General features: G+C 42.6%; 1 protein-coding gene across 3 annotated transcripts; it reads right to left on the reverse strand.

Moving 5' to 3' along the window:
- Positions 1-1580: 1580 nt before the first annotated feature.
- Positions 1581-23944, reverse strand: BPNT1 (3'(2'), 5'-bisphosphate nucleotidase 1). 3 transcript variants are annotated; one of them, XM_071739694.1, is made up of 9 exons: positions 23629-23944; positions 12900-13024; positions 8988-9092; positions 8629-8736; positions 8098-8146; positions 6627-6718; positions 5355-5552; positions 4388-4493; positions 1581-2147 (listed from the first exon to the last, which is right to left on the reverse strand). In XM_071739694.1, the coding sequence occupies exons 2-9, from the start codon at positions 13014-13016 to the stop codon at positions 1999-2001; spliced, it is 924 nt and encodes a 307-aa protein (XP_071595795.1). In that variant the 5' UTR covers positions 13017-13024; positions 23629-23944; the 3' UTR covers positions 1581-1998. The 3 variants fall into 3 exon arrangements, with proteins under 3 accessions (XP_071595795.1, XP_071595797.1, XP_071595796.1); XM_071739696.1 differs by lacking the exon at positions 12900-13024 and having other exon boundaries at positions 23629-23770; XM_071739695.1 differs by lacking the exon at positions 23629-23944 and having other exon boundaries at positions 12900-13026.
- Positions 23945-23956: the final 12 nt, after the last annotated feature.

Raw genomic sequence — 23956 nt, forward strand, 5'->3', positions numbered from 1 at the left:
GAGGAAGAGGAAAGATATGCTATAGATGAAAGGATTAGAAATGTACGTTGTTCTATATATGCAGCTTTAATCCAGTGCCATGATAGCATTATGGACTGGCTCATGATGATAGAATGAGGTAAGTGATAATCTTGCTAATATATCTTTCAAGGTTATGGAAGAGTTTCCTTAGATGCTTTCCCATGTGTGCACATGGAGACTGGAAGCACGTTAGCAAGATTCGCCTTGCTTGTATCTTCTGGTGTCACAATATTCCTGCTTGCTGTAAAAACAGCCAGGTTTGAGCCAATGAAGTCATATTGGTGATTGGTCCTGCTGTGACAGAAGGATCTAATCTGAGGACTCTTAAGTAAATTAAGAGTTATTCAGCACCTTGTGTAATGAGAAGATAAAAGAAATAACTACAACATACTGTTGAAAACTGAACGTTGACATTTTCTTTGAGTGGACCAAGAGTGTGTTATTCTGAGGACTTAATCTTGCAGACAGTAAAGTAAGTAAGAGAGAATGGGTGCAGTGCAAGTTGCAGGCTAATTTGCAATTCATGGTATGAGCAGAGGTTAAGGCCAAAAAATATCTTGCTGGGAGAGCGTAAGCATTCATGCAGCCAAGTTCAGGCACTCTCCCTGAAACCACAACCCTGAGAACCCAACGTATGCCACTCTTCTATCCACACAAGTAACAGAATTAAAAGCACAGTTATGTGTTGTCCATTGAAACTGGCATTGAAACATGTCTTCATGGCATGCCTTAGCACATCTCACATTGTTAGGGAAAGGGACACCCCAAGACTCCTTAATATAAGACTAAGAGAGTGGGGTCACAAAATCTGGAGAAAACAAAGTTCATAGGGGTCCTACTGGTTAGATTCTCCAGAATCTGAAGTTCAACTTGAAGAGATTTCATCTGTTTTGGCTAAGGTTGCAAATTTTAGCTAGTCATATGCAATTTGCTACTTCCTATGTGTTCAAGTGGGCTGAACAGCTGAATCCTGCTTTCCTAACCCTATGGAAAAACTGATTGAAAAAAAACCTCTCCAATATTTAAGTTAATTTCAGGTGATATTGTCCCCTGCTCTCACCCCTCCCCTAGCATGAAGAGAAGAAAGTTTTGAAGTTCCACAGAAGAAAGTTGTAGTGTCAGGGTCCTTAACTATTCAAGCTGTTGGAAAGGTACCTGGACTTTCTCTCAAAATTTGGATGTGAAAAATTTCAAGTTCTGGCATTTCTGTTGTCCCCAAGTATGACAAAGTGACCTAGGATGCCCAAAGTTTTCTAAGACTGAGGTGGCATAGACCCTGACAGAGACATTTCAGATCATCAGGAAGGTGCTAGGAACTCCTCTCCTTCTTGCACTTTCCTTGGGTTCTCATGAACTGAGGTGTTGTGAACCCTTCCGGTGTTAATGCTTCACTGATCCTCAATGGATCCAGTGATCCAGAAAGCCCTATTAGAGATGTCAGAGGCCCAGGTGGACTCTGTCCTGGCTCCTGCAAAACTCAGACAACCCAACTCACCACAAATAGCAATCTCAGCCATGCCAAAACAGAATGCAGATCAAAAAATTCAAATATACAAATATTCACTTCTAAGAATCAAAAAAGTCAATTTTATAATAAATGGTCTAATCCATCCAGGACAAATTTTAGTCCATTTGTATTCAACACAATAAAGTGGTGTTCACAACCTACAATAAAAACATTGAGCAAGATCAGGTAAATGACATAACATGATTTTGTTCCCCAAATACTAAGATGATTTTTGAATGGAAGTATTATGTTTAGCAGTATATTATGCACAGTCATGGAGAATGAATACTGCCAAAGAATGCAGAAATGCAACTGCTTTGATACTGTCTGCTAAACATAGCAAAACAATCCAATCTAACATAAACCTAGTGATTCTGTATGTAATTTTGAATTATCAAACACCTTGATGTTAGAATTCAGTTCAGATTCTATAAAACCAAGTGAAGGGCAAGTGAAGATGCTTTACTGCTTTAAGGCACAAGAGATTGTTTAACAGTGTTAGGAATACGACTGGCATAATAGTCATAATTTCTCAAAGTGGCAAGGACTCCAGCTGAATTCATGTGTTTCACTTCCTTGTTATACTGGAGTGAATTTCCATGGATATCAGTTATCTTTCCTGCAAAAGAAAAAAAAAATATTCCAGCAAACAGGAGTTGGAGAGAAATAATCTTTTATTAGTACAAGTGATATTAGACAAGGGTTAAGTGTCTTTGTGTATACATGCCTTTTGATCCCAGTTTAAGTGCAACAGTAATTTATTGACTTAAATCAAATAACTACTGGTTTTGTTTTCTTTCAGCAATACTTAAAATTCCTTGTGTTTCAGGAAAAGGAAAACATCTCTTTCTTACAGATTGATGTAAATGCTTCCAGACTAGTTTTTACACTGGCCATTGAAAAGAATGAAAGAAAAATCCTCAGTTCAAGTAAAGGCCACGGTAAATCTATACAACAAACTCTAACATAATATAGAAATACCTCTGGTGGTTTTAAATGAGTTTATAGAAATAACTTAGCAAAAAGCAACGTAGATCTTTATGTAAGCTAATTTAATTGAGTTACCTACATAACAAGGAGGCTAAAAACAGCACTGTGCTGTCCCAGATTGGTTTTTGTGTCTGAGCTAACCTGTTTAAAATTATCCCAGTTAACAAACTAGATACTGCAAAAGAGTTAAATCATGTGATTCTGAAGCCTGTTATCCTTACTTGGCAGAATTTAGAAGACCAAACTCAACAATTTTAGCATCAGATAATATATAACCATCATAATAATAATACTAATATTTAAATTCCCATCAGTGAGACTATATAACTTTTCTAATCCATTGCCCCTTGAAAGGTGAAGTGGCTTATGCCAGATGAAGAATACTCATTTTTCTGAATTACACGAATGACTCCATTTTGCACATCTGAAGAACAACGGTATGTTTTGGCCTATTTTTGTTGTTTTAAAAAAGTGAATATCCACGTATTATATAATACATTACTAATAATAAACTGCTATATCCAGTTGGTAGGACAACATGATTTTACTGTGACATAATAGCCAACAGAAAAAAAGTACTATTTGTTATGAAAATATTAAAATTAATAGGAAGAAATTTTTTACTGTGAAAGGGTCATAACAACCCCATGGTAAGCTACAGTCTTGGGGAAGTGTGGTTAGAGAGCTGTAAGTTGGAAAGGGACCTGGGGGTATTGGTTGACACTCGACCCAATATGAGTCAGCGGTGTGTGCAGGTGGCCAAGGCCAATGGCATCCTGGCTTGTGTTAGGAACAGTGTGGCCAGCAGGAACAGGGAGGTGATCACCCCTCTGTACTTGGCTCTGGTGAGGCTGCATCCTGAGTACAGTGTTCAGTTCTGGGCACCTCAATGCAAGAGGGACACAGAAGTGCTGGGGAGTGTCCAGAGAAGGGCAACAAAGCTCATGAAGGGCCTGGAGCACAAGTCCTGTGAGGAGCAGCTGAGGGGCTGAGGGAGCTGGGTATGTTCAGTCTGGGGAAGAGGAGGTGAGAGGAGACCTTAGAGCTCTCTGCAACTGCCTCAAGGGAGGCTGGAGAGGAGGGAACAGCCTCTGCTCCTTAGTGGATTGTGATAGGACCAGAGGGGATGGATGGAAGCTGTGCCAGGGGAGGTTTGGGATGGATGTTAGGAAACATTTTTTCCCTGAGAGGGCTGTCAGGCATTGGAATGGCCTGCCTGGGGCAGTGGTGGAGTCACCATCCCTGGGGGTATTTAAAAGGTGTTTGGACCTGGTCCCTTAGGGCATGGTTTAGTAGTTAGCTTATGGTGTTGGTCAAAGGTTGGTCTGGATGATCTTGGAGGTTTCTTCCAACCTAAACATTCTGTGATTCTGTGAAGTGGTGAGACACTGGAACAGGTTGCCTAGGGAAGCTGTGGATGCCCCATCCCTTGAAGTGTTCAGAGCCAGGTTGGATGGGGCTTTGAGAAATCTGGTCTAGTGGGAAGTGGCCCTGCCCCTGTCAAGGGGCTTGGAACTAGATGATCTTTAAGGTCCCTTGCAACCCAAGTCATTCTATGATTCTATGATACTCTTACAAAAATTTTGGAATTTGGCTTTTTTAATGATTTGACAGTTACCGACTATTTTAGTCTAGAGCAAAACAGGTCATACCATGATTTCCATATAACAATTTGCTACCTCTTTGGAGTTACTTTGTTTGTTTCAAAGGGCTCAAAGCTCTTAGTGAATTATGACAATTTAAAAAGACAAACATGTTGTCATTTTTCTTTCCAAAGTCATGTTTTGAAATTTTTTCTGTGCAAAGTATAAATAACTTCAAATTCATACATTATCATTGATGTTGTAATTTTGAATGCTATTAACTTACCTCCCACAGCATGTAGGATAGCTTCAGGTGCACAGGTATCCCATTTCTTGCACCCAGGACTGGCAAATACATAAGCAGATGCCTTGCCTTCTATAAGTTGAATGATCTGTTATGAACAGAGAGTAGCAATCATTTCAGAGCACCTAAGCATTGAGAAAAGGGTAAAAATAACACCAGGAAACAGGAATCAGATCAGTTTATTCTATGTACTTATGGTAAGAAAAGGAGAAACAGTTATTTCCTTTACATTATTACAATAAATTATGTTAAGATTTACAAAGCTATATGGCATTACTATTCTGTATGATCTACTTTCGATTGTTATAACTACAGCCTACAGGATGCTTTTAGTTTCAGAAATAAAAATTCCCATCTTATGCAAATACAGAAAAAATAAAATGGAAACTATTTCCATGTTGTCTTGGTACCATTTTGGGACTTCCTCATGCTGGAGAAAAGAGACTGGAGGGTCTGTTTTTAACAACTATGGCAAAACTAAGCTTTCAAAACTGCAGCAAATTAATCTTCCCTGTATACAGAGAAGGTTTGCAAAGAAAATACCCCTGTGTGCTTCTCCTATTTTTGCTCCTTGGTGTGTGCTGCTAGATAGTTGAGACAAAATCCATATTAACAGGAGGAAATTACTAATAACTAGAATTAAACTGTATTCACATTTAGCCATTCTATTCTTACAACTTTTTTATTTTCGCCCCTAGAAACGGAATATTGGAGAAGAGGAACCTCAGATAATGACCAGCACAGACACTGTTACAAATACACCTCTCAGATTCTGACTCTCTACCTCATAGCAGTCTGAATACTCGGAAGACAAGTGAAGAAGAGGGAAGAAGTCCCATGTATATTCATGCAAATAAGCAAATTATTTATTTTAAAAATATTTTTCTTTTTCTAAGGGTAATAAAGTTTCTTGGTCCAAACAAAACAAAATGATTTTGAGTTTTCATACCTTGTTTCCTGCCCCTCCAACTCTGATGACACTGTCGGGGTTCAGGGCACTGATGCAGTCATTTACCAGGGTGCTGCTGTGAGAGCGGGTGGTAATGATGATGTGTTTCCCGCCAGGTACTTCTCTGAGTTGAAATCCAAAGGCACCTAAGCCCAGGACTCCCCATATTGTCCTGCCCAACACAGCACCAGCTCCTGCCTACAAAAAAAATTCACAGGTCCAGGTGATGGTCAGTCATAATGATCAGCATTTAAAGCACAAATGGAGAGCAGTACCTAGAGAAATCTTTGCTTACTAGGGAGTAAAAGTGACATTTAAAAGTGACACTTAAAAAGAACTACTCTAGAGACCCTAGTGAGAAACTGTCTCTCTTCCCTTCTAGGTCAATTAAATAATTTCCTGTTTGCTTATCTGTGATATTATGGTGATGTATTATATCCAGGCTCTAACAACTGACCAATTAATATTTGTATATTTCTCTACTTAAGGCACAATCTGTAGCTGAAACTACATCCGTGGTAATTGTATATGTTTTGTCATAGATGTAGCATATACAACTTACAAAAACAATTGACAATATGTATTACATTAGATCAAGAGCTTTTTCTTTAAATTGTAGGAAGGTTAATTAATCAGACTGCATCCTGAGCTTTTTGATGCCTCACAGATAATACTGAAATAATCTCCAAACATTTGTGAATGCCTGTAGATTGGCTATGCTGAACTTCAACCTCAAACCTGATAGATGAGAGTCTTGCCCAGCTGTCAGTGACAGGCACACTTGGTTTATTTAGGGCTGCAGATTTATGGCAGATACCACACATCACCTGCACCTATGGCATAGATTTACTATAGAATTTCTAGCAAAGACTGCAAAGACACCAATCTTCACTTGGTTTACAATATGTACTTTATATGTACTGTAGTGATATGTACAGTACATAAGTAACTTACACTGTATGAGTGCATTATGCAAACCTCAGGATTCAGCATGGCTGTTAATAGGTCCCTGAAAGTCAGTTCCAGGAAACTACTATTCAAAATTGTATATTTAAAAAAAATTATAATACAAAATAATGCAATATTTTAATATAATATTAACATATTGTATATTTGAAAAATATATAAAAATATAAACATGGCCAACCTTGTATTACAACATCAACTCCACTACACACTGCTTTTCAGTTGAAAGTGTGCTAACTAAAAATTAATTTGAAGTGACAGTTAGAAATCACTTAATGCTTTGAAACGAATTAATGCATTTAATACCTCATAGTTGTAATATGGCTGGTTAATAACTCCTGCTATTGCTTTTCCTTCATAAGCAATTCCAATAAGAACCGTTACGTGGTCAAGTAGACCTGTACATAAATAATATGAATGCAGTTAAGCTTGAAAAAGAGAAAGTATGTATATAAAAAAATTAAACTTCAGTAAAACACAAATTCATATGCAGGGTAGTATCTTAAAAATGCAAATACTAATCAGGATTTTCAGGTGTAATAGGTTAGTTGACATGATGTTTTAGACATTTATCCTTGAGGTATGCAGAAAAAATGCCCCAGAATTCTCGTAATAGAACTACAATATAATTAACGCATGAGAAAGAAGTTTAAAGATACAATAAATATCAGTATATGATGACATTCTTCTATAACTGTCACGTAAATTCTGGCCTAAGGATTTTACATTAAAATGCAGCAGGAGGCTAAAGTGAGGTTTCAGCAAATTGTTTTGGGGGAGTTTTCTTTTTTGCTTAAATTTTAGAGTCTACATCTATGGACACAAGTTAGGCTTTGCTGGAAACAGTTTTATATAATCATAGAAGATTTTGAGTTGGAAGGGACCTTAAAGGTCATTTAGTTCCAGCTCCCCTTGCATGAGCAGGGACACCTCCTACCAGACCAGGTTGCTGAAAGCCCCATCCAACCTGGTCTTTAAGACTTCCAGGGGTAAATCATCCACAACTTCCCTGGGCAAACTCTTAGTGTTTCAGCACCTCACAGTAAAGAATGTCTTCCTAATGTCTAGCCTAAGTCTGCCCTCTTCCATTTTAAAGCCATTATTCCTTGTCCTATCACCAGATGCCCTTGCAAAAGTCCCTCCCCAGCTTTTGTGCAGGCCCCTCCTAGTACTGGAAGGTGCTATAAGCCCTGCCCAGAGCCCTCTTTTCTCCAGGCTGAAGAACCCCAACTCTCTCAGCCTTCCATTACCTGAAGGGGGGGTATAAGCAAGCTGGAAAGAGACTTTTTAAAAGGGCCTTTAGCAATAGGATGAGGGGCTTCCTCCCATAACTGAAAAAATCAGCGGAAAATGCTGTTTCATTTTGAAATACAGCAGTGGCATTTGGTTTATTTGAAGAGGAGGATGTGAACATATTTGTGCATATTCCTGGTGCGAATGGATTATTTAGTTCCTTAATTCAAAGTATTTATGAAAACATAAGTTTGACTGAAAACTTAAGACAACCTGCCAGCGATCAAAGGCAGCTGTTTGTTCCCTCAAAAGTTAAAAACTTGTAGGCACTCAGTGGCCCATCAGGAATATTCAGTATTAGTTAGTTAGAATGAAATGGAATGGTTAAAATACACCATAGAACTCAAAAAGAAAAGAGACAGCATCAGCCTTATGAAGCAATATTGTATGTAACTTCTATCATTAAACTATCTACCTGTAAATGCTAATTCATTACACTGCTATAATTTTTTTTTTTAATTGGCAGAATTAAAGAGAAACCAACCTTCAGTGTACTCCTTGGTTCCATCCAAGGGATCAACCCATATTACAAGCTTTAAAAAAAAAACAACAACAAAAACAAATCAAGTAAATTACCACACAAAGTATGTATTTTAATTTAGTGCTTCTATTTCATTATTGCAGTAATGAAACAAAGATATTAAAATTTTTAACATTATGATATGACTAAAGCCTACAATAGTATTTTACTCAAAAAATGTTAAGAACTGACTGGAACGTCTCTGCAAGTATCTTAATAGAAAAATGACGTTACTTTCTTATGTCTGAAGTAGATTCCTTCTAAATTAATCTGAATCACAAGTTGCAAGAAACAGATTTCCACTTCCCATTATTGCACACAGGGGTATGCAGTATTTCCAGCTCAGGAAGTCTGACTCTCATTCCTATGTTTTGGTTCTCAAGCCAAGAAGAAAATTTGGCAACACCGAAATAACCTTTTTTTCTTAATACATTCTTAGCTAAAATCAAAATGTAATATAGATCCACTATAAAATATGAAGACATATCATATTACCTCTTCCTCTTTAATTCCTGTGTACTGAGAAGGACAAGTTTTCTTCAGTATTTCTTCACAGTGACCATCTTCAATTAATTCCTCAGTTACCTCATCAGCAGTCACTTCCTAACAAAAGGATTCTCAAAATTATTAGAACAAGATGTAGGACTAACCTGAATTTGCCTGAGACCTGTGCATTTGCTTGCACCTTACTCGACAAAGCTAATGAAAGGGAAAGATGAAATGGGATGGAAATACTTTTTTCTTTTAACACATTACTTCCTAAAACCTGTCAAAGGAAATTCCACTGCAAGTTACAGCAAGTTAAATTTTTAGTATGAAATAAATCAGTTACTTAAAATGAGTTAGTTACTTACTTCTTCTCCTATGATTGTCACCGTGGGAAACTTCCGTGACAGGGAAGCACAAATGCTCATTTGTGCCAGCCGGTCAGCTTTGGTCTGCAAGTCATTGGCTCCAGTCTGAAAAGAATTTGTGTTGTTTCAAAACAACAATGACAAAGAGTACAATGCTCCATATGTCACCCTGAATGTCTGCTTTGTAATGAAAAAAAGACTAATTTGATACAGAATCACAGAATGTTTCAGGTTGGAAGAGACCTCCAAGATCATCCAGTTCTACCTTTGACCAACACTATAAGCTAACTACTAAACCATGTCCTTAGGGACCAGCTCCAAACCTTTTAAATGCCTCCAGGGATGGTGACTCCACCACTGCCCCAGGCAGGCCATTCCAATGCCTGACAACCCTCTCAGGGAAAAAATGTTTCCTAACATCCATCCCAAACCTCCCCTGGTGCAGCTTCCATCCGTTCCCTCTGGTTCTATCACAGTCCACTACGGACATTAACCTACTAAGAGATACATCTTCAGAGAAGCAGGCTAAAAACTGGAAGAAGCACTTTTCCATCCATTGGTTTCCATCCACCCCTAAGCTGAGACTGGTATGATATGAGAACATTTACATGCTGTGTTCTTCTCATACACTGGTGCAATTGTTCTGTATATACTTGTGGAAATACTAGACTATGTACAGAAACTATGAACCCAGTTATAGTATAAGAAGAGGGAAAAGCAAAAATTAAGATGTTAACAGGAAAAAATATTTTTGGAAATACTGGACTATGTACAAAATAAATTAATACAAGTATGAACAAGTTATAGTACAAGAGGATGGAAAAGAAAAAAATTAAAATGTTAACAGGAAAAAAAATCAATATTTTAAGCCTCACTGGAGAGCCACAACAAATTAGGAAAGAGGAGAAATACAAGGAATGCAATAATAAAAAGTAACTTAGCGGTCAAATTAATCTAGCTTGTTTTAAAAAAAATAATAAAGGAAACAACTATGATGTATAAATTTTTAAATAGTGAATGGTCCCTTATTTTAGTAGAGAAAGACCAAAGAGGGCCAGAAGTTAACCATTGATAGTGAACTGGACAGTAACAACCATACCTTTTTCCTGGAAAAATACTGGAGAGGAAACTTTTGGTACCTCAAAATGACATGAGATGACACAAAAGCCTTCCCATAAGACACCGTGTAGCCAAACATAAATTGCCAGATGGATTTAAATCACAAATATAGTGGAAGTAGGTAATTTATTAATGCTTTCTCTTAATCTAATGCTTAATCTTCATGTATCCATGAATGGAGGAGCCCTTTAGGTCCATAGACAGAATCCCAGTTAGCACAGGAATGAAGGAAGTCAGTTCATCCAAGGATCTGCATCTTAGTTGAATCAAAAATCTTGTCTTCATGTATCTCATTTGGTGACAACATGAAAATTCTTTTATGGGAATTTATTTCTTTTACATAAACTAGTCATAGGAATAGAATAATCCATTCAGTATTACGTTATGGGTTAATTTTTGCATGCCCGAACCTAAGTCTTTCCCTTATCCAAATGACTATTTTCATGAAACTTGGTATTTTTTTTTTTTAAATTTTCCCTCTTGTCCCCATAATAAATTTGGTTGAATTTTGGGATTCAGTTTATACTTGGTAAGATTGAATTATTGCAAAGAATGTCCTTTGTTCCAAGACAATAACCTAACAAACCAATATAAAGTGGTTCTTTATAGTTAGTTCACAGTCATCAATAAACTCAGAATAGCTGGACAAAATGTCTACCTACCAATTAGAAAAAAAAAATGCTACAAAGAGAAGCAATTTAAATGGAGAGAAGTTAAAGCTGACTGGAGGAAAGAAAACTGGGCATCAGGAGAGGAAAGAGAATAGCTAGCTAAAAATCCAACTGTCCTTGAACTATTTTTCCTAATCTAGATAAATGGATGGGAAGTCAATGTTTAGAGGATTGTGGAACAATGTCTTCTAGATTTTCTAAAACTTTAAATTAGGCCAGTTGGACTTGGTCTTCATGTTTGCTGACTGCAGAAAAAGAATGAATTATAAGAATCAGAACTTTGTGTTCTTGTGCATCTCTTCCCTCAGACTGTAAAGCAGAGAAACATACAGGTTCTCTCTTGCTTTCTTCCTCTTTCTTCACCGGGCACCTTTGACTAGAAGCTTGCAGGAATTCTGAGATCTCAAGTCCCTCAAACATGAACCTCTTCTGTTGGTCAGTGCTTTCAGTTTAATTTTGTGTGTCTGACCAAAAAAAAAAGTGTAGCCAGTCTCATATAGAACAAATATCACCTGTTCCTTTGAATCATTTTTGTCATACTGTATTTACAATTATTTACTTAATGGGCTACAGAGCTTGAAATACGTTCATTTCCTGGTTTTATTATATTACAAAATGATCGAGCAATGCATTTCTGACTTCCTGGGAAATAGTATTAACACACCTGCATTATTTTGAGGTGAAACTGAATTAAACAAATAGAAGCCAACATTTACTTTTAGTTAAAATTACCTTAACCTTGACAGACTTTAGAAATATGCTTAATGAAACTTGTTTATGCATTTAAAATTAACTGGGTAATCAAAATAAATTCAGTGCTTCCTTTGTACCTCTGGATGCAAGTATTTTACAGCTTTCTTGTAGTGAAGCTCCATTAGTTTTTCCACAGGCCTAGAAGCAGGTTATGTGGCAGAGTATATTCTACTCACATGTCTCTGAGAATCCTGTTATGTATCTAAGTACTTTTGAAAACATTTTTTTTACTTTTCTTCCCCACACACCTGATTTTTAATTGCTTAGAAATAATGTGAATAAGAAAAACTTGTAAATGTTTTCATAGCAGTGAGTATAACTGACCAAGTGGAGAAAAAAAAATCTCGCATCTTCTGTCTGAACCAACAGTGAAAGTCACATAGGATGAGTCTTTCCTTCACAACTGGCTGAAGGTGCTTGCTATCAGAAATATGTAAATGCCAGCAGTTACTTCAAAAATACTTCATACTTCTGTGAACAAAAATAATATAGATACTTCTTCTCCCAAGTGAATAATGATAGGACTAGACTAAAGGGACTGAAGCTGCACCAGGGGAAGTTTAGATATTAGGAAGAATTTCTTTATGGAAAGTGTAGTCAGTCTGCAGCAGGATGCCCAGGGAGACAGTGGAGTCACTGTCCCTGGAGGTATTAAAAAAAATGTGTAGATGTGGTAGTTCAGGGCATGCCCTAGTGGGCATGGCTTTTTTTTTCAGGGTCGATGGGTAGACTCGGTGATCTTAGAGGTTTTTTCCAACTGTGAGGATTCTCTGATAATACTGTGTCTTCAAAAGTTAATTCTGTTCTACTACTGTAGTCAAAAAAAAGATCCTGGCTCAGCAATGCATCTTACTAACTTACAGCAAATTAAGATTTTCATGCAAATAACTGTAATTTCATTTCTGCTTTCTCTTTAGAATTAAATTTGAAGCTCCGATTATTTTTTTTTAACTATGAATTACAATAAAATCTGTTTTAAGAAACTAAACTGATTCATCCTAATCTAAAATTTGTCAAGGCCACTGTACTTTAGGATGTACTGTACAGATGTTAGAACATAGGCATGGAAATTAATGGGAAAGCTTCATTACTATGAATTCTGAATTGCTATCCAGAGTTTTGTTTTGTGAGAGGAATCAGGATAAAATTAAGCTATGTTTCTTTTAAGTGCCTGAGCATTCTTCAGAAATACTGGTCTAAAGACACTTCTGTAGTGTTCTTTTAATCCTTCAGTTAGTAATATTTCTTGTATCAGAGAGCTGAGGACTGCACTTCCTTCCCCAGTTTCTGAGCTTCCAAAATATCACTTTGACCCGCACTAACTGAGCAGAGAGAAGTGAAATGAAAATCTAAAGTTAAATAAAAATACCTTTTCCACTATCCCCAGGTCTCCTGCAGCCATTACGTTTCTAACAATTGTAGCAGCTTTTTCTGCAGCAGAATAGGCAGCAGCTACCACTCGCATAAGTAGAGCTGGAGAAGCCATACTGGATGCTGAAAAGAAATAAAAAGCAAACTTGTACAATACTCTCTTCAAAAGAAGCCAGGAGGAGAATACTTCACGTAATATTACAAACATAATGTACAGATACACTTAAAGTTGAGAAAGAAAGGGAATGTGGGCACTGCCAGTGAGTAGTAATGAAGTGAGTTTTGGCTTTCTAAAAATTAAAAATTAACAAATGGATATAAAGTTATTTTTTGCAACATTTTTCAGATATCCATGCCCTGTATGACATCAGAGCAATTCACCGTGCCTTCAGTTACCAAGAAGAAGAATAATTCTGTCTTGCAAAAAAAGTCTAGCAATCATCCATTCTGCCCAGCTTTTCTCTACCTCAGGAAAAACAAGTATTAATAAGCATGCTTTAAAATGCAGAGCTAATTGCCTTTTTTGTTTTCATGTTAGTTTTTTCTGTCTTTGTAGGTTACATGGGTTTTGGGTTGAACTCACAAGTATACTTCCAAGTGAACGCTTTCACACAGAGCTACAAAAAATGTACAGAGGAACTCATTAATCACCACATACAAGATGATACGTTAGGCTTCACTCAGTTAATATTAATAGTAATTGCAGCAAGTGTTGCACAAGTGGCAATAGATTGTTACACAAAACCTTTCATTTCTTGTTTGACACTACTTGGTGAAGCATAATATGAGGTGATATATAGGGCTGGCTACTGTACATATATTGATGTGACCTCAACCTCATGTCTGTTTATATAATCCAAAATTTATCTGGGTTAAGAGCTTCTTAAGCATTTTAGAAACACTGTATGGTCAGTTATTTCTAAGGACAAAGATTTCTGAAGCTGAAACAGGAGTGTGTAAATAAAAACTTCACTACTGTTAATTATTATTTATTTCAATGGATGAGAGCAAAGTGCTCTAGAGCCCTGTAAAACAACCAAGGTCCATACTGAAAGCACACATGAGGGCTGCCTTCGAGTGGTAACAAGGGTTACAGAGGAAATTTTGGAAACGCTACCTGTGGCAAAAAGCAGCACTCAAACAACTGGAAGAAGTAGAGCAAGCATGTCCTAACAGGTGAGAAGACAGATACTATTTTAAGTATCTACCATCATGTGAAACAGCTTAAAAATAAGCAAAATTGCATATATTTCATTCCATACTGAAAATATTTGGAATACGAGTACTTCTGAGAGAGTAAGACAATGATCATAGTAGAGGGGTAGTTTGGGTTCAAAAATTCAGCTCCAAAGATAATTAAGACATTATGTTCAGCTTCATTTGACCTTTTACTGCACATTTGATCCTGCTCCATAAAACAAGGTTAAAGCTTACTTAATTGCTTTAAAGGCTTGGTTTATTATATGTTTGCATAAGGTTTCAGAAAACTATAGAGAAATAGCATCTAACATTCTTGAAGCCTGACCCAGGATGTCTCTTGGGCACATTTTTCTTGGAAATTCTTCAAGGAAAACAAATCTACTTCCTGTAGCAAACCTGCCTGAAATCTCTAAACCAACCTTAAAATTACAATAGTCTTATGGAAAACAAGATTTATTAAAACAAAACTGAAATGGGAGGTTAAACCCACCTTCCCCCTGCATACAGAGTAACTAATGAAGTGCAAACTATGCTGTTATTGCAAAACAGCGATATAAAGAGCCTTATATTTTTAAAGGGCTGCATCTCATGTGTGGTACATTTTCTGGTGTGCAAGACATCATAGAATCACAGTGGTTTGCATTGGAAGGGACCTAAAAGATCATCAAGTACAAAGCCCCTGCATGGGCTGGGACACCTCCCACTAGAATCATTGAATTGGCTGGGTTGGAAGGGATCTCTGAGATCATCAAGTCCAACCCTTGCTCCACTACCACCGCGGTTACCAGACCATGGCACTGAGTGCCACATCCAGTCTCTTTTTAAATATCTCCAGGGACGGAGAATCCACTACTTCCCGGGGCAGCCCATTCCAATGCTTGATCACCCTCTCAGTAAAGAAATTCTTTCTAATGTCCAACCTAAACCTCCCCCGGCACAACTGGAGACCGTGCCCTCTTGTCTTGCTGAGAGTTGCCTGGGAAAAGAGACCAACCCCCACCTGGCTACAACCTCCTTTCAGGGAGTTGTAGAGAGTGATGAGGTCTCCCCTGAGCCTCCTCTTCTCCAGGCTGAACAGCCCCAGTTCCCTCAGCCTCACCTCATAGGACTTGTGCTAGAGTCCCTTCACCAGCCTAGTTGCCCTCCTTTGGACCCGCTCCAGGATCTCAATCTCCTTCCTGAACTGAGGGGCCCAGAACTGGACACAGTACTCGAGGTGTGGCCTCACCAGTGCTGAGTACAGGGGCAGAATCCCTTCCCTGGGCCTGTCGGCCATACTGTTCCTGATACAGGCCAGGATGCCATTGGCCTTCTTGGCCACCTGGGCACACTGCTGGCTCATGTTCAGCTTCCTGTCAATCCAGACTCCCAGGTCCCTTTCTGTCTGGCTGCTCTCAGCCACTCGGTGCCTGTAGCGCTGCATGGGGTTGCTGTGGCTGGGTCCTGCACTTGGCCTTGTTGAACCTCATCCCGTTGGAATCAGCCCAACTCTCCAGTCTGTCCAGGTCCCTCTGCAGAGCCCTCCTGCCTTCCAGCTGATCAACACTCCCCCCCAGCTTAGTGTCATCTGCAAATTTAGTGATGATGGACTCAATCCCCTCATCTAAATCATCAGTAAAGATATTAAACAGAACTGGGCCCAACACTGATCCCTGGAGGACACCACTGGTGACTGGCCGCCAACTGGATGCAGCACCGTTCAGCACCACTCTCTGGGCCCGGCCCTCCAGCCAGTTCCTAACCCAGCGCAGAGTGCCCCTGTCCAAGCTGTGGGCTGACAGCTTTTTCAGGAGAATGCTGTGGGAGATGGTGTCAAAGGCCTTGCTGAAGTCCAGGTAGACCACATCCACAGCCTTCCCCTCATCCACCAGGCAGGTCACCTGATCATAGAAGGAGATCAGGTTGGTCAGACAGGACCTGCTCTTCCTAACCCCATGCTGGCTGGGTCTGACCCCCTGTCCATCCTGTAGGTGCTGTGTGATTGCCCCCAGGATGATCTGCTCCATAACCTTGCCAGGCACTGAGGTCAGGCTGACGGGCCTGTAGTTTTCTGGGTTCTCCTTCCGGCCCTTTTTGTGGATTGGCGTGACATTCGCCAACTTCCAATCATCTGGGATGTCCCCAGTGAGCCAGGACTGTTGGTAGATGATAGAGAGAGGCTTGGTGAGCTCTTCTGCCAGCTCCCTCATCACCCTTGGGTGGATCCCATCTGGTCCCATAGATTTGTGGGGATCCAAGCAGCTCAGTAGGTCACTGACTGTTTCCTTCTGGATTACAGGGGACTGTTCAGATTCTTGTTTCTTTCTACAAGCTCCAGAAGCCAGCTGTCCTCAGGATAACCCGTCTTACTGTTGAAAACTGAGGCAACGAAGGTGTTAAATACCTCGGCCTTTTCTTCATCTTTGATAACTATATTCCCGCCCGTGTCCAGTAGAGAATGGGGGTTTTCCCTGCCCCTCCTTTTGTTATTGATGTATCTGTAGAAGGACTTTTTGTTATCCTTCACAGAGGTGGTGAGATTCTTTTCAAGTTGTGACTTTGTCTCTCTAATTTTCTTTCTACACAACCTAACTATATTCCTAAATTCTTCTTGAGTAGTTAGCCCTTTTTTCCATAATTGGTAGGCTCTCTTCTTTACCCTAATTTCTTTCAAAATCTCCCTGTTCAGCCAGACTGGTTGTCTTCCCTGCCAGCTCGCCTTTCGGCACACCAGGACAGCCTGCTCCTGTGCTTTCAAAACTTGCTTCTTGAAGTACATCCATCCCTCCTGGACCCCTTTGTTTTCAAGGGCTGTTTCCCAGGGTACACTCTGAATCAATCTTCTGAATAGGCCAAAATCTGCCCTCCAGAAGTCCAGCGCAGAGGTTTTATTGTCGGCCCTCCTTGCATTCCTGAGTATTGAAAACTCTATTATTTCGTGATCACTGTGTCCCAGACATCCACCAACCACCACATCTCCCACCAGCCCCTCTCTGTTTGTGAACAGGAGGTCTAGCGGGGCTCCATCGCTGGTCGGCTCATTTACCAGCTGGAGCAGGAAATTATCCTCTATACACTCTATGAATTTCCTAGACTGCCACCTCTCTGCTGTGTGGAGTTCCCAGAAAACATTCGGCAGGTTAAAGTCACCCATGAGAACAAGGGCTGACGATTTTGAAACACCCGACAGTTGCTTGTAGAATAATTCATCACCCTCATCATCCTGATTGGGTGGTCTGTAACAGACTCCCACCAGGATATCAGCCTTGTTGGCCTTCCCCCTGATTCTGATTCACAGGCACTCAACCTTATCGTTACTGACTTCAACTTCTACAAAGTCAAGAGACTCTCTAACATATAGAGCAGAAGGCGGGGCAGCTCTCCACAGCCCTTTACAGCCCTCTAGGCACTGCTGGGTGCCGCCCCTTTATTAGTTGGTTGGCCTCACCTGAGACCTCCACCTCTCCTACCCTGCCTGTCCCTTCTGAAGAGCCTGTAGCCATCCATAGCAGCACTCTGGTCATGGGAGTCATCCCACCACGTTTCTGTGATAGCGACTACATCATAGCTTTCCTGCTGCACGATGGCTTCCAGCTCCTCCTGTTTGTTGCCCATGCTGCATGCATTGGTGTACATGCACTTCAGCTGGGCTGATGACTTGTCTCTTAACATGGGCTGTCCACCTTTGGGGTCCTTTCTGGAGAGCCCTGTTTCAACCCCATCCCCCTTCGAACCTAGTTTAAAGCCCTCCTTATCAGCCCTGACAACTTATAGGCTAGAGTCCTTTTGCCCTTGCTAGATAGATGAAGCCCATCTGTTTTGAAGAGACTAGGTTTGATAAAATCTGGCCCATGCTCAAAAAACCCAAAGTTCTGACGGTGGCACCAATCCCTTAGCCACCTAGTGATATGATAGGTTTTTCTACTACTCTCCTCATTCATCTCTGCTACTGCAGGAACTGAGGCGAACACCACCTGTGCTCCTGACCGATCAACTAAACGACCCAGTGCCTTGAAGGTCTTTTTGTCTTAGTACTTCTTCCATTAATGTCATCACTGCCAGTCTCGACTACCAACAGTGGATAATAATCAGAGGGCCAAATTAGCTGGGGGAGTCTCCTACTAATATCCCTCACCCAGGCCTCAGACCTCCCTGTGGGATGGGTCCGGTCGACATATAGGGCCCTCAGTTCCCCTCAGAAGGGAGTCACCAACTACAACTAGCCTTCTTTTTTTCTTTGTAGCTGTAGTTGTAACCCGTCTGGGGGGCAAACAGGAGACCTTCCAGACAGATCTTCCTCTTGTCTGTCCTCTGCCTGATTCTCTGAGTCCAGGGCCTCGTATCTGTTCTGTAAGGGCACCTGAGGAGATGGTGGAGGTTGGGAGGGCATTCTTTAGCCTCTCCAATGAGGGACCTGTTTCCCTTCCTATCCACCTGGTTGGCTCCAACTGCCTGATGGCAGGAGGGGCAGGGCTTCATCGTCTCCTTCTGGACTTCTTTTGGGTTAGAAAGGGTGTGACTCCACCAGTCAATTTCCCTTTCACTGTCCCTAATACTTCTTAGTCTCTGTACCTCCTCCTTGAGCTCTGCCACCGGGTATAGCAAGTCATTCACCTGCTCGCACCGCACACAGACCCCACTCACATTGTCCTCTGGTGCTAACACAAGGCTCAGACACTCTACACAGCCAGAGGCCTGAATAGCTACGTCCCTCTTTCTGTCCCTCTTTAAGGGTTCCGCCTGTGTGGAAACACCCTGCGTCTTAAAAACACTAGGTTTTTCTTTTTTGGACACCATTACTCCTTCAAGAGAAATAGGAGGTGGCTGTGACCCGCCTGCCTACCCTGCCTCCGCGAACTGCCTCGCCAACTGCCGTGCCCCGTTCCTGTTTGCTTGCTCCTGTTCGCCGCGCTCCAGCTCGTTGGCGCTACTCGAAGCCCATTATACCCCTTTCCGAGCTGCTGGGTACCGCCCCTTTATCAGCCGGTTCGCCTCACCAGCGACCACCAGCAGAAGGCGGGGCAGCTCTCCGCAGCCCTTTATAGCCCTCTCCGTGCTCCTGGGTGCTGCTCCCTTATCAGCCGGTTGGCCTCACCAGCGACCACCAGCAGAAGGCAGGGCAGCTCTCTGCAGCCCCATCCCAGCTCTCCTGTAGGCCCCCTTCAGGGTCTGGAAGGCTGCTATAAGGTCTCCCCATAGCCTTCTCTTCCTCAGGCTTAGTAGTCCCAACTCTCTCAGCCTGTTTTTATAGCAGAGCTGCTCCAGCCCTCTGATCATCTCTGTGGCTCTTTTCTCGACCCTCTCCAACAGGTCTGTATCTTTCCTGTGCTGGGGGCTCCAAAGCTGTACACAGCATTCCAGGTGCAGCCTCACAAGAGTAGAGCAGAGGGGCAGCATCACCTCCCTCTCCCTGCTGGCTGGACTTCTTCTGATGCAGCTCAGGATGCAGGTGGCTTTCTGGGCTGTGAACACACACTGGTGGCTCTTGTTGAGCTTCTCATCTACTGCCTCCCACAAGTCCTTTTCCTCAGGAATGCTCTCTGTCCACTCTCCCCACAGCCTGGATTTATGCCTGAGGTTGCACTGACCCAGGTGCAGGACCTTGCACTTGGTCTTGCTGAACTTCATGAGGTTGGCATGGGCCCACCCCTTCAGCCTGTCAAGGTCCCTCTGGATGGCATCCCTTCTCTCTAAGGTATCAGTCATACCACACAGCTTGGTGTCAACAGCAAACTTGCTGAGGATACACTCTATCCCACTGTTCATGTCTCCAACAAAGATGTTAAACAGCACTGGTCCCAGTACTGACCCCTGGAACACCACTTTTCACTTGCCTCCACCTGGACACTGAACCATTGACCACAACTTTCTGGGAGCAGCCATCTAACCAATTACTTATCCACTGAACAGTCCATCTGTCAGGTCCATGTCTTGTCAGTCTGGAGATCAGGATGTCATGGGGAACAGTGTCAAATGCCTTGTACAAACTCAGGTAGATGACATCAGTTGCTCTGCCACTATCCACCACCTCTGTAGGTTAGGTGTGATGTGCCCTTAGTGAAGCCACGTTGGCTTTCACTGATCACCTCCTTGTATTCATTGTGTCTTGGATAAGCATATGTGCTATTTGGCCATAAATTTCTCTTCTTTTGTAACTTTTTGATCTCAAATTAACTAGTTCATAAGTTAGGGCACTTTCCTTCTGATTAGGGCAATGTATAATGCACATTTCCACAGTACATTCAAGAATATATTACTTTTTTTTTGATTGTTGTAAAACTGTACAGTATATAAAGATTGTGCAGTAACTGTCCCTGAATTTAAATTTGTGTATTGCTTTCAAAACATACCTTGTCCTCCATCGAGACCTTTCTCCTAAACTAGCAAGCAAATTGTGGAATGATCTCAACTTGATAGATCAGTTTCTTTTGATACCTAAAATAAAGGAGCTCTCCAGTTCTTGTTACACATTTTAACTTTGAAATATTTTTCCAAATTTATAATTTCATATGATTAAAGGAGAAAATGGGGTATCACACATAGCATGCCTTTAAATGTGTGACTTCTTCCTCTGAACTCCTCAAAGACCAAGAGACTAGAGTTCTCTATTTCTTTACAATAAACTTTCACTCACATTTTGTAAAATACACACTTTTCTTTCTCCATAACCTAAAGAAACATCATCCACCCAGCAGAAACATGCTGGTGTTCCAGCCTGTTCCACTCTCAGGGTGGGAATGCCTGGGATTCACTGCAGTTCACCTACAGACTTGCAGTAGGGAAGTAGCACCACGGTGCAATTTTTTTCCAAAAAGCCTGTTCCTGATAGCGTTGCCACCAGTGTTCCCAGCAGTACCCTGCCTGCAGTACAGTCCAGAGCAGCCAGTGTTACTGTGCCCAGCTCTTTCAATGCATTTAGCTGGCCACCGCATAACCTGACATAGGTGGCTATAGATCACAGAATTGTTATGGTTGGAAAAGACCCTTAGGATCAAGTCTAACTATTATCCCAGCACTGCCAAGTGCCACTAAATCATGTCCCTAAGCAGCATATCTATACCTGCTGGGATGGTGATTCGACCACTTCCCTGGGCAGCCTGTTTCAGCACCTGACAACCCTTTCAGTAGAGACATTTTCCATATATCTATGAATAAATATATGGACATACCTGTAGGCAGCAAGTGCCCGGACAGTGCCCCCCCCGCCTGTGCCCAGCTGGGGCTAGCCCAGGCACGCATGCCCGGGTTCGGTAGGTGTGGTTTCCGGGCAGAATTCCAGAGCCGGACGGATCAAAGTTAGCTCCTGATACCGCCCGAGCCAGCACTAGCTCGACTGACTCCCACGGCGAGACTCATCCCACGCAACATCTGGTGGAGAATGCGGGCATTAATTTCGGTCTAAACTGTCTCCCCGAGCGTTTTGTCCGAAAGTGACCCTTCTCTACAGACCGTTCGATACCCCGAAAAATTCGGGTAAGAGAAACTTTTTCTTCTCTTCAACACCGTTATCAGTAAATCTGACGATGGGCTCCTATGTGGGCAAACCTACCGGCACCGCCGTTGCCGATCAGATTACAACCCAGGCGGAAATGCAGGAAAACCTCCGCTACCCGAGTCCTGAAACGGCCTGGGACCTGTGGGGGGAGACGTACAACGTGCTGGCAAGTTTCCACTATAAGGAGGCCAACGGCGACATTATTGGTGCGGACAACACCTGGCGAACCGTTTGCAATCTATTAGCTTGCTTGAAAGCCGAAGTAGAAGTGGCAATGGCCACCGCCGCGGCCCCATTACGAAAAACCGAGGTATTTCCCCTGAAGGAAATGCCCACAGTAACCCCCTCGGCACCCCCCTTCGAAGGGGAGGAGCCCGGGAGGGCGCCGAGTGTAGCTCCGTCGGCGCCGCACCCCGAGGGGGGGGAGCCTGGGACAGCGCCGAGCGCAACTCCGTCGGCACCACCCCTGGAGGAAGTCGAAACACCGGAAAATGATGGGGTGGAAACCGCGGCTGGCGGCACCCCCGGCCGCCGCGGAGAGCTACCCCCGATGCCGCCCCCGGCCCCACGGAAGGCTGCGAAGATAAAAGCAGCCCCTAAACTAAAGTGGCTGTACGAGGGAATCCTTAACCCCAAGCTCTTTATGTTTCTACTCCTGCTCCTTGTCTCTGGTCCTCCTGCCATACACTGCTGGGAAAAGCCCAGCTCCATCATCCTGTTGATCACCTCCAGGAGCCTGCAGGCTTCGCAGATGATGCCTTTAACCCTCAGCTTCTGCGGCTTCGTCGCCTTCACCAACCTCTCCCTGCAGACCAGTACCACCGGCTCTGAACAACGAGGCACCACACAGCTAAGATCTTCGCGTATTTGTCATCTTTTCCCCCATAAAAAAAAAAAAAAAAAAAAAAAGGGGGGGGAAATGTAGGCAGCAAGTGCCCGGACAGTGCCCCCCCCGCCTGTGCCCAGCTGGGGCTAGCCCAGGCACGCATGCCCGGGTTCGGTAGGTGTGGTTTCCGGGCAGAATTCCAGAGCCGGACGGATCAAAGTTAGCTCCTGATACCGCCCGAGCCAGCACTAGCTCGACTGACTCCCATGGCAAGACTCATCCCACGCAACACATACCCAATCTAAAGCTCCCATGGCACAACTCGACACCATTTCCTCTTGTTCTATCACTTGTCCCTTGGGAGCAGAGACTGACACCCAGCTCACCACAGCCTCCTTTCCAGTGGCTGTAGAGAGCAGCAAGGTCTCCCCTCAGCCTCATTTTCTCCAGGCTAAGCAAACCCCGTTCCCTCAGCTACTCTTCAGATAACTTATTGCTGCAGACCCTTAATGTAAACACTTTGAAAATATGAACTATGTCTCTCGAGGAACAACAGAAGAAAAAAAAAAGCGGAGAACATCAGCCAAACAGGAATGGCAGATCCTACGCCCCTCGCCCCCAGAGACCAGAGCCGGTGGACGGTGATAAAACTTAATTGCTCTCTTGTTTTTTCTTTCCTTTTCCTAACAACTTTCTCCTCAGAGTGACTAATTTACGTAAAATCTCTCCTCTTGTAAACTTGTTTTTTTCTTTTAAAGGTGGTGTTATTGTCTCCTTTCCCTGAAATAAATCTTTGTCATTTGCTTAAATCATAAAGCCTGTTATTTTTGTAAATTCATGTGATGTCTATGAGCAGTGGCTGATTTTTCCTCTCAATCAAAATATAAAATCATAGCTCGGATAGTAACATCTTTAATTGGCGTCACGGACAGGATATTTGAGGAAAGATCAGAGCCCGCTCTTAGTCCGGCACCTGAATTGCAAAACTAACTCCAACCCTTCCCCAGCTCCCTTGCCCTTCTCTGGCCATGCTTCAGCACCTGCGTCCTTCTCGCAGTCAAGGGCCCAGAACTGATGGGTGCTGGCGGGGCGGCCTCCCCACAGCCGGGCTCAGGTGACCCCGCTCCCCCTGGCAGAGCTCACTCACCAGCCCCGTCTGGCTTTCCCCTTGCTGTCCCCGCTGTCCCCTCCCCTCCTCCGCTCACCCAGGTTCTTCTGGCCCCTCACCGTTCAGCAGCAGCGTGGGAAGCCACCCGACCCGGCCACCAGCCCTTCCTCTCGATCTTCTTGCCCGAAGATGGGGTAACCCCACGTTCCAAGCCACGCGTGTCAGCCGCTCCCCACGGGCAGACCCGCCCCTGTGGCCTCTGCGCCGGCCCTTTCAGGAGGAACTTGCCCCGACAGCCTCAGGGCCGCTCCACCGCCTTTACAAAATAAACTCCAAACGCCTCAAATCCTACCGGTCTCTGGGGAAAGCCGAAGGATTCCACACACACACCCCTCACCCCCCCCCCCCCTACTCTCCCCTACTGCCCTGCCCGCCGGAAGCCTGCCA

The sequence above is a fragment of the Heliangelus exortis genome, chromosome 3 (genome assembly GCF_036169615.1).
Source record: "Heliangelus exortis chromosome 3, bHelExo1.hap1, whole genome shotgun sequence".
NCBI lineage: Eukaryota > Metazoa > Chordata > Aves > Apodiformes > Trochilidae > Heliangelus > Heliangelus exortis.

Excerpts from the sequence above, each read along its gene's own strand:
- BPNT1 (XM_071739694.1), bottom strand. The coding sequence starts at position 13,016 with ATGGCTTCTCCAGCTCTACTTATGCGAGTGGTAGCTGCTGCCTATTCT. Across the intron at positions 5,553-6,626 it reads AGCCATATTACAACTATGAG|GCAGGAGCTGGTGCTGTGTT; the intron begins GTATTAAATGCA and ends TTTTTTTTGTAG. Across the intron at positions 2,148-4,387 it reads TATCCTACATGCTGTGGGAG|GAAAGATAACTGATATCCAT; the intron begins GTAAGTTAATAG and ends TTTCTTTTGCAG.